The sequence below is a fragment of the Cricetulus griseus genome, chromosome 5, assembly GCF_003668045.3.
Source record: "Cricetulus griseus strain 17A/GY chromosome 5, alternate assembly CriGri-PICRH-1.0, whole genome shotgun sequence".
Lineage (NCBI taxonomy): Eukaryota > Metazoa > Chordata > Mammalia > Rodentia > Cricetidae > Cricetulus > Cricetulus griseus.
In genome coordinates, this window is record NC_048598.1 from 76,802,050 (window position 1) to 76,814,946 (window position 12,897).

At 37.0% G+C, this 12,897-nt stretch overlaps 1 protein-coding gene across 5 annotated transcripts in view; it reads left to right on the forward strand.

Annotated features, from left to right (window-relative positions):
* Relch (RAB11 binding and LisH domain, coiled-coil and HEAT repeat containing) overlaps window positions 1-11,364 on the forward strand; it is an 87,387-nt gene extending 76,023 nt beyond the window's left edge. For 3 of the 5 annotated variants that reach the window (XM_027417851.1, XM_027417852.1, XM_027417853.1), the window contains exons 26-29: window positions 2,074-2,190; window positions 6,298-6,386; window positions 6,961-7,031; window positions 9,691-11,364. In XM_027417851.1, coding sequence (XP_027273652.1) covers window positions 2,074-2,190; window positions 6,298-6,386; window positions 6,961-7,031; window positions 9,691-9,811 — 398 coding nt within the window. In that variant the 3' untranslated portion in view covers window positions 9,812-11,364. The other 2 variants (XM_027417854.1, XM_035445588.1) reach the window with 2 other exon arrangements.
* Window positions 11,365-12,897: the final 1,533 nt, after the last annotated feature.

Below are 12,897 nucleotides of genomic sequence, written 5' to 3' on the forward strand. Positions count from 1 at the left end.
ATTTTTGTCTTTTCCCAGTAGTCCCAAAAGAACAGTAAAGGTGTGCTCAGGAAAATTTTAGTTGAGTGTAGCTTCAGTTAACCATTGTCTCTGATTTCTCCTGAAAATAGTTTTAGGGAAAAAAATTTTTTTGATCTCCCCACTTTGGATTACTTGAGCCTTTTAGGGCCTTTACCTTGAGAAATTTAATGTTCAGTCTGTAAATAGGACTTATGGTGAAATCAAGCCTATATCAGAAAAAAATGCAATATTCTTAACTATCCATTTTTATAGATAATTCTCTTCGGGTCTTTGGAGAAAGAGTGGAGAGGTTGGAATAATGAGATTATTTAACACTCTGTTCCTTAACTAACATTAGTTCCTTCATTAGCCCTTATTATTTCCCAATTTTTTATTAGATCTTTCAGTCTTGTATCTGTTTGAAAACTTGTTTTGGTGTGCATGCATTCGTGTTACCTGCATGTATATCTGCACTGATGGGAGCCTGGCACCCAAAGAAACCAGAAAGGGACATCAGATCCAGGTGGCTGCTGAGAACCAAACCCTGGTCATCTATACAATAAACAGAAAGTGTGCTTGACCATGGACCAATCACTGCAGTCCCTTGCTTCTATCTTAAACATTGACTGTTTTACCTAAAACACTCTAGTTTTTTATATCCAGCTACTTGTAAGGATCACTGGGAATGTTTGTTTTCTAAAGGCTCAAGTAAATCTGCTTTGGTTTGGGTTTGTTGCCATAGTATGCCTGCCCCTGAGCTAATGAGAGTCTCTTGCCTCAGCCTCCCAAATGCTGGGATTGCAGTACAGGTGTCCTGTGTTTACTTCAGGTCCAAATGCATTTACAAAAAAAAAAAAAAAAAAAGACAAAATTTCTTTGCTTTGGCTAGTATATATGTCCCAGGATTTTATTTGAAAGTTCCTGAAATCTAATTTTTAAATTCTGTTTATTTTATTTGCTGTTTTAAATCTTTGTCTAATCAACCTTGAATAAAAAGGCTTCTTAGATGTTGTATCAGATTTTTCTTTCTCATTAAAGAGGAGTTTTAGAATTATTCCCACCCAGGTTATTAAATATTCTTTTGATATTTAATATGCTACTGTCTTTCAGCATGTAAACCATCTGATGAGTTACTAATTGAGTGAATGAATTAGTATAGAGACAGTAGCCTAGGATAATACACATAAAGTGAAATATTGCCATCAATAGAAAATTTTTGTCTTCATAAGCATTAGGAAAATCCTTCTTTTTAGCCTTTAACTACCTCTATACTACTTAGGAAACAGTTCTTCCAGAAGGCATGCATTTGCATCACAAACTCACAGTAAACATGAAAGAAGTCACTGCAGTTGCCAGTGGGTTGTGTTCTCTAACCAAGCAAGAACAGAAAGGGTTCAGAGTCACTGATTCTGAAGCCAGTCCTGCAAAAAGCTGGTTTTCTGGAGAGTCTATGCTTAGTAAAAACAATCCTGGGCATCCAGGATGATTGCTGCTTATTGTTGCCTAAGCCATTGCTTTTATTTTACAGAAGTTGTCTTTAAAGTTTCACCCTCTTCTGTGAGGCTATTCTACCCCTACAGTGACTAGAAATTCAGAGTGCTATTTAACAGTGGGTTTGCTACAACTATGAGAAACTGAAGATACTTGTGATATTGTGTGAAATAATTTATTAATGAGAAGGGGAAATGCATGTGCCTTTTATGTAATCGCAGTGGCAATATTTTCATAAGGAAAGTTATGTCTAGGATTGCATCATAGTGCATATAAGCTGTGTGTCTTGATTCATTTGTTTATTGTTTTTCCATTTGGGAGATTGGGAGGTAAGGTGAGATCATCTGTAAATAGTTCTCAGAACAAGATGGCAGTGATAGTGTTATATTATCTCTTTATTTGGAAAAGCATACATTTTTGCCTAATATGAAAGAGCAAGCAGAGGATGTGGGTAAACATTTGAAAGTGCCCAGCATTAAAATGAAATCTTATAATTTAAAATAATAATTATGTGTTATAAAGTATGAGGATTATGTACACGTGATTGGGATAAAATATAACCTTTTTTTTTTCCTTTTTCAGTTGTTATACCACATTTACATAAATTAGCCTTGGTGAATAACTTACAAATTGTGGATTCGAAAAGACTGGACATCGCAATCCATCTTTTTGAAGCCTACAGTGCACTGTCCTGTTGCTGTATCCTTGCTGTGTTGAGCTGTATATATAATAAACCCAGGTGTAAAAAATCAAGTGGACATTTTGGAAGTTTTGGTTCAACTTGCTGTACCTATTTTACTGTAGCCATCTCATAATTTTTAAAGGTAGCTTTTAATCCTCTGTTTATATTTTATAAGTTTAAAGCCCTGATAAGTTCTCTACCCTGAGCTTTAATATACAATGAGCAAGAAATCTAGGGCAGAATGAATCTAGGCTTTTATGTTCTGGTGTTGGATTTTACACCAAGAATGTTTAATTTATCTAGTGGAATATTATGAATTTCTCTTAGAAAAATGTCACTCTCTGGAGAAGTTCAGGATCAACATGGCAGTCATCTCTAGTAACAACTGGGAGAAAAACATACTTGAGGCCCGTATCAACTACTAGATTATAAATTATTAAACTCAGACTTAAAGACTGTAGAGACAACTTTTGCTTTCCATAGTTAAAGGCAAAACTGAACTGGTACATAGAGTTGTTGCTGTCCTGTTCATCGTTCTCTCTATACTGTGTTTAGTAAAATTAAAACTAGGAAGGAAGTGAAGATGGGCCAAGTGAACTTCTAGCCTCTAGCTCTCAATAAAAGATAGGAGAGTTCAAGAAGGGGAACTAAGAGGTTGGGAAGGGTGGAAGGCTGTATTCTCAATAGAACCATAGAAGCACATGTTAGACGAATAATTAGAAAATTAACATCATGGCCAAGTTTCAGAGTACCATGTTTCTATGTTATATGCCAGGTCACAGTTCTCAGCAGAGGGAACAGGTCACTTCAAGTAAGATAATTGTGTGTTTTAGAGTACCACAGACACTCATTAGTGCTAGAATTTTTTTTTAGCTGGAATGTAACCACAGAGGGTTGCTTTTGTTCAGAATAAATTAAGTTGGAAAAGCTGTCCGTTGGGGAGCTGTATGTCCCTCTGGAAATAGTAAACTTAGAAAATAAGGTGCATTTATGAGTTCATTTTATATTGAGAGTTGATTACAATGATGTAATTATGTGGATGGTGTAAGCCATGATTTTTATAATATAGGTTATGTAGTCAGCAGGGATCTAATACTTTAGTTTGATAACTTAAGGGTCCATGTCCTTTATAAATTTTGTTCCAGGAAAAGCAGAAGTCACTGTCACTCCTGATTCATCTTGTTGGATTTTCAACTTAGAGAAGATAGAGGAAGCAGATGAGGAACTTCTGTTCTGAGTTGGCAAGGAGGAATCTTTTTATGAAGAAGTGATAGAACCCTGACAAGAGAGCTATGATGGCGTGAGAATTAGAAATTCAGTCCTGGAAGTATTTGTTATAAGTTAAGCAAAATTCACATGTAATCTATATTAGCCAATGTGCCTCAAGGAAAAGGGAAAAGTCCAAGGACAACTTTAGCTCTATAAAACAGAATTTCCAAATAAGAGAAGCAGTGGTTAGTGAAGAACATAGAAATGTATACAGAGAAATTATCAAGTGTTTCAGTATGCACAAACTATAATAAAGTGAAAACTCCCTTGCTAAGACAAGAAGAGGAAGAGCTATCTTAAGAGTAGTGTACTCTGTTGTGTCTGACTTGCACCCTGGTTGAGTCAAGAGTGTGGTCACTAACGGAGTCCCATTGCCCAGGTCTGTTCTGTAAGAGCTGATTAGAATATGGCTTCCTTTCAGAACTGTCATAGGAAAATTACATGTATCATTGGGCCCAGTAACAAATAAAATGTCATGACAAGCTTGAAGGACATTTAAAAATATCCAAGCTACAGAGTAGATGGCTTAGGGGTGATGAGAAAATTTGACAAGGTGTGTGTTGAAGAGAGATGAATGGCTGCATATGGTGTACATGGAGGCCAGAGGTTAATGTTGGGTGACATTAACATTGACATATTTTAAAGAAAGTTATGTAGAAGGAGGATCGCAGAGTGTGTCTAATGAAACTCTGAATGTCGTCTTCTTGGCATCTGACCAGTTACCACTGAGATAGAGGTGGTTTCAGTATCAGATAGGACTAAATGATAGGAGTATTTCTAGTCCTTGAAAGCTGGTTTGGTTTGATTTTATAAGGAAAAGATAGGCCCTATTATGAGTAAAAAGAATAACTTCCCTATTTTCTATAAGTATGGCCTTCTTGAGTCTCCATGCCCATGTTTCTCTATATCACTCTCTACTAATCCAAAGGTCACCCACAGTTACATCTTGGAGGTACTTTCCCAGTGTCTAGGAAACAAGACTGTATAGTAATTAGGCTGCAGCCCTCTGTATCGTGTATATTTTTAAATTGTGTGTGTGCGGGAACGTGGGTATGTATTCAGTCCCCCACAATATTTGTCATGACCCAGCATGTCTGGTATGTGCATGGCAGCCATGCACATGTGGAGGCCAGTGGACAGCTTTCCAGAGTTGGTTCTCTCCCATCTTCATGCCAGTTTCAGGGATGGAACTCAGGTCACCTCAAGTTTCTGTAACAGCTGCTTTTTCACTGAACCATCTTGGAGGCCCCATGTATATTTTTAATACCTATTGAATTTATAAGTTATGCATTATAGGAGCTTCGTTTATGAGCATTGTAAACATTTTCAAGGAAGTGGAAATATATTACATTCCTTTTTTTCTTAATGAAGTTCCTGGTAAATTTTTAAATTAAGCAAGTTTCATAAAGGAACTCATTTACTTCGTTTTTTATTTGGACATGGTACAATATTAACCCAGAGCTAGAATAAGAATAATGCAGAATTGATGTAAATGTATAAGATGAATTATTTTCTTGAGAAATGCTCTCATTTCGTATTCTTTTAATGTGGAGATAATCAACTAAAGCTCAAAGACGACCAGGACCTAAAGAAAACTGAATGTACACAAAGGCCCTGGTTGATTCATTCTGGACCATTAGAAAGTCATTTTAGCTAGGCACTCAGGAAGCAGAGGCAAGTAGATCTCTGTGAATTCAAAGTCAACCTGATCTACAAAGTGAGTTCCAGGACAACCAGGGTAACACAGAGAAACCCTGTCTCAAAAAACCCAAAGAAAGAAAGTCATTTTAGCAGATGTTAAAACAAAAACAAACACAAAAGCATGTGACTGGAGAGAGATGGCTCAGTTTGGAGCCCTGACTACTCTGCAGACCATTTGTGTTCAAGTCCTAGCACCCACATGGTGGCTTACAACCATCTGTGACTCCAATTCCAGGGGATCTGATGTCCCTTTCTGGCTTCTGCAGACACCAGGTACACAAGTCATACGTCCAGACAAAAATCCATACACAAAATAAAATTATTTCAATTGAAAAAGGAAGAACCCAGAAAAATATGTATGCCTTAGACAAGTTAATCTGACCTTAAGTTATCAAGTATGTTGTCATTGATTGTGCTGCCATTTATATGAGGATCTGCTGGGTTATAGGTGAGTGTCAGCCTCAGGTAAAGCACATCTGTAGTGCACAGTGGGTCTCTAAAGAGAATCCCAAATGGTTCTGATGAGGAATGGAGACCTTTTTTCTAAATTTTCTCATACTCCCAATCTTTTGTAATTAATTATCTTACACATAACAATTAAATAGCAACTTGTTTTTATCAGTTTTTTTCATATCTTTCAACTTAGCTATCATGAAAATATTTTCATGTGTGCATGTGAAGGTCAGAGATCAACCTCAGGTATTGTTCCTCAGGAACTGTCCACCTTAATTTTGAAGACAGCATGTCCCCCAGATTTCCTCGTGTCTCCACCTCCCTGGACATCATTGCACCAGTTCTGTGCCTTTTCTCTACCCACCCTGTAAATGCTTTATTACCTCTCATATTTAGAACTTACTTAGGATAGTGTTAGATTACATAATTTAATGTTCATAGTCATATTTTGCTTATATAGTAGTTAGTTAAATTATAAACTGTTAGAGATAACACCAATAACATAAATAAATGTGTAAGAATATACCTGGGTGAGTCTTAGTATCAACTTTTCCCATGAAGGCGCTGTCTATGAAGGAAGCCTGACTCCTTCCTGAGTGTGTGCTGTGCCTAGACACTATCTAGAATCATCTCTCTTTGTGATCTCTGCTCTGATGGCCCCTTTTTGGGTTTCTTCCTTTTCCTTAACCACCTTTCCTCAGTCATTTCAGAGGATTTAATGGTAAATCACTTTTTACCCGGCCTCAGATGTTTACGGACTGACATGGAACATCTGTCTCCAGAACATGAGGTAGGTGCCTATGACTAGCAGTTCTAAGTTCGTGGATTTAGCATCTCCTGAACATGCTCTCTTCTCCCTTTGTGAGGTTTGATTATGATAGCCATGCTTAACTGTTAAAATCCAGCTTGGCATTATTTTGTGAGTACATTTACTAGTTGTAATACTTCAGCAGGTTCTTTAGCATCTTTGAGCCTCTGTAATTCTCTAAAGTAGAGATAACAAACACACTCTCCTTCACTTGATACAAGGAGAATTAAATATAGAAACATCTGTGGGATATTTTATCTGTTATATGTAACTATCCTTGACCACTAATTTCCTTTAATTCAATTTTCTCTGCCTATCACTTTATTTCTAACTTTGTGTCTTCCGGCTCTATTTCTTCCCAGCACTCTGTATCTACTCCTGACTTCCACACTGTCAGCACATTAGCCTGCTTGCATGTCAGAGCCTTGACCCAGTCTCTTTCCAGGGTCTCTAATGCGCTATCCTCTTCAAGTTTTTAGAACGATTTAAACTGTGATTTATTATATTTGACAATGTTAACTGTATTTCACTTTTCTAATCTGACTTTTCTAATCAGGTTATTTTAAGTTCCATGATAAAAGAATGTGAACAAAAAGTAGAAAATAAGACTGCCCAAGAGCCTCAAGGGTAAGACATTTATTCTTTTTTAAGGCTTCTTATTAACCTGAATTTCTCTGGCTAAATTTGCTATCTGTGGGTATAATATTTTATTTTGTGTTATTTTGTAATCACTTATTAGGAAGACAAGAAAATTATTCAAGCCAGGCATGGTGGTGCATACCTTTAATCTCAGCACTTGAGAGGCAGAAGGAGGCTCGGTCAAGGCCAGAGTAGTATGCATACATAGTGACTTCCAGGAGAGAGAGAGAGAGAGAGAGAGAGAGAGAGAGAGAGAGAGAGAGAGAGAGAGAGAATTATTCAAGTCAGCTTTTTCTCAAGTGTTGAACCTATCATGAGAAATACATGGGGATTTTAAGATTCAGATCTCTACCCCATGCTTTGCACCTTCCCTCTCAATATTCTATGCAGCCTAGAGAGGTAGGTAGAGGTGTGTGTGTGTGTGTGTGTGTGTGTGTGTGTGTGTGTGTGTGTGTGTGTGTGTGGTGAGGAGCATAGGTATGCAATGGCACACATGTGACGATCTGATAAAAACTTGCAGGAGTCAGTACTCTCAGTACCACATGGGTCCTGAGGATTGAACTTAGGTTGTCAAGCTTGATGACAGGTGCCTCACTTGCTGAGTCGCCTCTCCAGTCCCTAGCCTAGGAATCTTTAAAGGCTTCCAGAGACATTTCTGTGATGCTACTGGATTGAGCCTTACCAGTTCAATAAATATTACCTTTAGTTTGTGACAGTAGTTTTCAAATGTGGGAATGTTCTGACCAAACTAGACATAATTCAAAGATTCAATGAATTCTGGATTCAATTCAAGTTAGAATGTTGAACATTCAAAAATGGGAATAATTTACATATGGGTTCATATACTATTTTCAATAAAGAATTAAGGTTTTGAGCAACTAATCATAAATAAAGCTCAAACACATTTCCTTTAAGGCTGACTACCAGAAATAAACATTTCATTAGATCAGTCTTGAGTTTTCACACATACAAATAGGTACATACGCATGTGCAAGAGTATCTGTGCCCATGTGCGCACACAGACACACAGAGCTCATACTCCTCCCTAAAGCCAGTACACATAAGTATCATGCCTCTGTAAAGTATTGGGAACTTCTTAACCCCCTGTGATAAAAAGAGAGCTCCCCCACCCACTCCACTGTTTTAGCCTTGGCTCTGCCTCCTGTGTGCTAGGATTGCCAATGTACACCACCATGTCCATCTGAAATATAAATTCTTAAATGAGGCAGGTTGAGCCACTTGCAGCTTGCCACACATTGCCCTTGATTTGTTCATACATGTTTGCTTATTTAATCCTATGGACATTTTACAGTAGAAACTGCAAGCTATGTTCTATAGACAAGGAGGCCGAGCTTGTAAGATCTAAAGCATCTTGATCAAAACCACAAGGCAGTAAGCAGGTTTCCTGTCTATTGCAGGACGCTTGTTGGAGCTCTAAAAAAAAATGTGCTTGATCAGGGTTTTCTTCCTGTTAAGCAGTGTGATAATAAGCAATCTTTCGTAGTCATTCAGATTGTGTTTACTTCCTGCACACTAGGCTGCTGAAAATGAAAGAAGAAATGAATTTGAAGACAGTTGAGTTGTTCAGAACACACACACACACACACACACACACACACACACACACACACCAAAAAAGGAATAGGATTGTTAGTGCCAAGCTCACTGTCATTTAATTTGCTTATTTGAGAAATAGGTAATACCTGTGTTCCAGACTTGCTTTAAGAATTGAATGAAGTGACTGGGCAATGGTGGCACATGCCTTTAATCCCAGCACTTGGGAGGCAGAGGCAGGAGAATCTCTGTGAGTTCGAGGCCAGTCTGGTCTACAAGAGCAAGTTGCAGGACAGCTGGGGCTACACAGTGAAACCCTGTCTTGAAAAACAATACAAAACAAAAAAGATTGAATGAAGCAATGGAGTTAGAGTTAAAAAAAAACTACACATGCCAGGAGGCTATCTCAGTCAGTAAAATGCTTGCCATGCTACTAGCATGATGGCCTGAGTTCAATCCCCAGAACCCTGTTTTGTGTTTTGTTTTGTTTTCTGTTTTTTAAGGACATGGTAGTACATTCTTAATATTCTAGCTCCAAGGAGGCAGACAGGAGGATCCATCCAGCCTAGCCAGGTGGTAAGGCCCAGGCCAGTGAGAGATCTGTCTCAAAAGAAGATGGATAGCTCCTGAAGAACAAAGCATGCCGGCGAAAGAACAACTATTAAACTACTAACACTTGTAGAATGCCATCATGTGTCTCCCACTTAGTATTTGTGTAATCCCAATAGCCCTCTGAAACAGGCTTATTGTGTAGATATACAACTTCCTCAAGGCTGCACAGCTAGAAAGTAGAGCCTAGATTCTGTCCCCAACCATACATGATATTAACTGTTAAAATACCAAGTCTAAGATGATACATAAAAATTCCTCTTCACAAATCTTCATTTCCATTGTGTGATGTAATGATGAAATGTTACTAACAAATGAAAAACTGGAGAGACCCCAAGATGGCTCAGCAGGTTATGGCACTTACCACCATGTCTAATGACCAGGTGGTAGAAGGAGAAAACCACAAGTTGTTCTCTGACCTCCACACATGTGCTATGTCTTAAATTTTTAGTTGCTTTACATTCATTTAAATTTTCTTTTCTAGCTCAATGTCAATTGCTGCAAGTTTAGTGAGTGAAGACACAAAGACCAAGTTTTTGAACAAAATGGGCCAGTTGACAACCTCAGGTGCCATGCTGGCCAATGTGTTTCAGAGGAAGAAGTAGAAGCAGGAAGGGAGCCCCAGCAAACACTAAGGTGGACCTCAAGCAGACTGGCTCCTTGTACTTGAAGCACTTACCTTTTTATTTCCTGAGCTTATGTTCTTGTGTTATAATTTTATCCTAACCTCCAAAGATATTTGCACTGCTTTTGATTATTGCTGTGTATCTGTTGGTTTGGGAATTATAACTGTGGTAATAGAAACTTGATTTAATGATCTGTACCAAGTCCCTATTCTATGTTCTTATTTTTGAGAATAACTTTTATATATAATATATATATGTATATGTATAGTGAAGAGGGGTTTTTTGGTTTCCTTTTTTTTAATTTTTATTTTTGGATGAGATATTCGCAAATATCTGTATTATACTCTAAGCTATTACAATGGTACTTAAAATAATGTAAATTTGAAGTCATTGTTATAAAGTAATAAAAGTGGAGATTACTTAAGTATTTAAATTATGAAAGAATAATGCAGACTTTTTATTATTTCTTAACTGACTAGAAAGAGCCACCAGCATTACTCTGTGCCTTTTGGACTTCAGTTAGTGTGTTCTGTAGGAATTATGTGCATTCCTTTCACACAATATTTGAGGCTGCTGTGGTGAATTTGAATGACAGAGCCTACAACAAGTAGATAATGATGAGACTTAAAACATTTCACATCTTCCTTGAAAATCCTTTAAGTGCTGTTTAGCCTCCCGACACTTAGAGCATATGACAGCATTACCTGAGGGGAAATAGCACTTGAGCATGGTGAGGAGTAGTAGCCAGGGTGAATTTCACAACATTTGTACTAGATTTAAATGCTCAAAAATAAATGTACTGAGAAGAGCTAATAATCATTTGTCCCCAAGTTGAAATACACAAGAAAATAAAATTTAAGTCTGAAATTTAACACCTACTTCCTGTAACACATTTTAAGATGTTCTCTGGTTATTTACATTTTGCAGTTTACCTTTTCATCCTATCTGAGAAGTACTAAAAAGTTTAGGACCTTTGGGGATTCCTTTTTCCCTTCTAAACTGAAAGTGACATTGGTTGAGTTATTATTGGTTAGTCACCATCTGGTCCCTTAAACTCAATGGCTGTTCCCCATTGGAGTGTTTTATATAGTCTTATGTTGATAGAAGGTCCCACTGAAATTGGATGGTTTACACAGTAACCTAGAGAGGTAGGAAGAGTGCTGCACCATAGAAAAGAGGTGACTGGCTTAAGGGGTTAATGTGAGGCCTTTTTGAAAAATGAATTATTTTGATAAAAAGAACTCTCCTTTGAACACAGTTGATGCATATAGATGATTCTCATATTTATTGTATAAATTGGCTTTAATACACTTGGATTACATTACTTTCTAGGAAAGCTAGCTTTCCTACACAGTCAAAGCTTATAAAATAATTTCCCTTGGGTTTAGCCATTTATTTCTTTTACCTATAGTGAAATTATTGAGTAGTCTTTCTGAACTGTTGGATTCTAGGCATTCCTGAGAAATTGAAAGTGGCTACCTTTCGTGTCAAAATGTTGATCTATTATAAATAAAATGTTTTTGGATACTTGTTTTGGTTGTATATTTTGTTTTCATCTTGAAACACTGTATCCATACAAAAATAAATCATTTATTCATGAAAATACACTAATTTTAGAAATCTAATCCCTATAAATTCCCTATCCTACTTTTACTAAGAAGGATTATGGTGGTATAAAACTAATGCATTCCAGACATAATTCTAAAGAAAATGCTTATACTCTGAATTGAGTTGTAGTAGAATATATGTGTGTTTGTTACCAGATAAATAGATACAAAGCCTCCAGGAATCTGGAGATTGTCCCAAGAAATCAGTGCAGATGACAAAAATCTACAGATGCCTAAGTGCCTATGTGGCATGGTGTGTATAACCCATCATTATCCTTCTATGTTCTTTAAGTCATTTTTAAATTTCTTACCATACCTAGTACAATATAAATGCTTTTTAATTATTATCTGGGGAAAGGAAATAATTTATTTTTAATATTTTATTAGTTCTTTGAGAATTTTATACAATGTGTTTTGATCATGTATCCCCAAAGTCCTCCCAAATCCATCCTTCTTTCCCTAGCCTCCCAACTTTGTGGGGTGTTTGTTTGGTTGGTTTTTGGTTGATTTTTGTTCAGTTGATTGGTTTAATAAACCCCTTAGTACAGTTTGTGCTGCCAAGCAGTCTTAGATATGTAACCTTCTTCCAGTGGACTATGGTCGACTTACCAGGGACTACAATTTTAAAGATAATTATTCTTTAGGGGTTGCTACAAGTATCAAAAATGTTGTGCTGCTTGAAATAGACAGTTTTTGTGAAAATTTCAGTTCATAGTTGTGAAATCCATTGGGAGAGTAGACTAATATATTTCTGTTGTAATTTTTATTAATGGATCCATGTATTTAAATAATAAGGTGTTTTAGAGAGAAACAGATAACAAGCCATACAGTATATCTCAAATGAGATTCCCTTATTCTTTTAACTGTCTTATCTGTCATTAAGACTTAACTTGTTTGGGGGTTAGAGAGTGCTGGTAAAGTGTTACTCCTTACAGATGATAGAATTGATTGTAAGTTCTTCTAAAACAGAGGAAACATTTGAATGATAGGAGTACCTGTCTCTATATACAAGTTCTTGACCTGAGTAAGAATTTCAATGGTTTCTCTCACATATTTTTTGCAGTAATGACAAGTCTAACACAGTCACCAAGTGACTAGTCTGCATAGAGACAGTAAACAGACTGACACAGCCCACCCTCACCAAACCTGTGATGGGCAAGGAAGAATGTGTTGACAGGAAGGTTTAGGAAGGATTGTTATCCTTAGAATGGCTGCTTACTTTGACTTCTTAGAATTGACATTTTGCCTGAAACTATTAAAAAATAAAATTATAATAAGCATCAGTTATGTGAAAAGGGAAGAGAGAAGAACCATAAGTGCATGGAGCATAAAGTGACAAAGAGCTGGGAGAACATAAAGACCTACCATGGGTAGAGGGGGACCTGGCAGGAGTTGCTGAATGAATGATTTGTAAGGACACTAGTGACAAAGCAAAGGAGCTTGAGTTCAAATGTAATT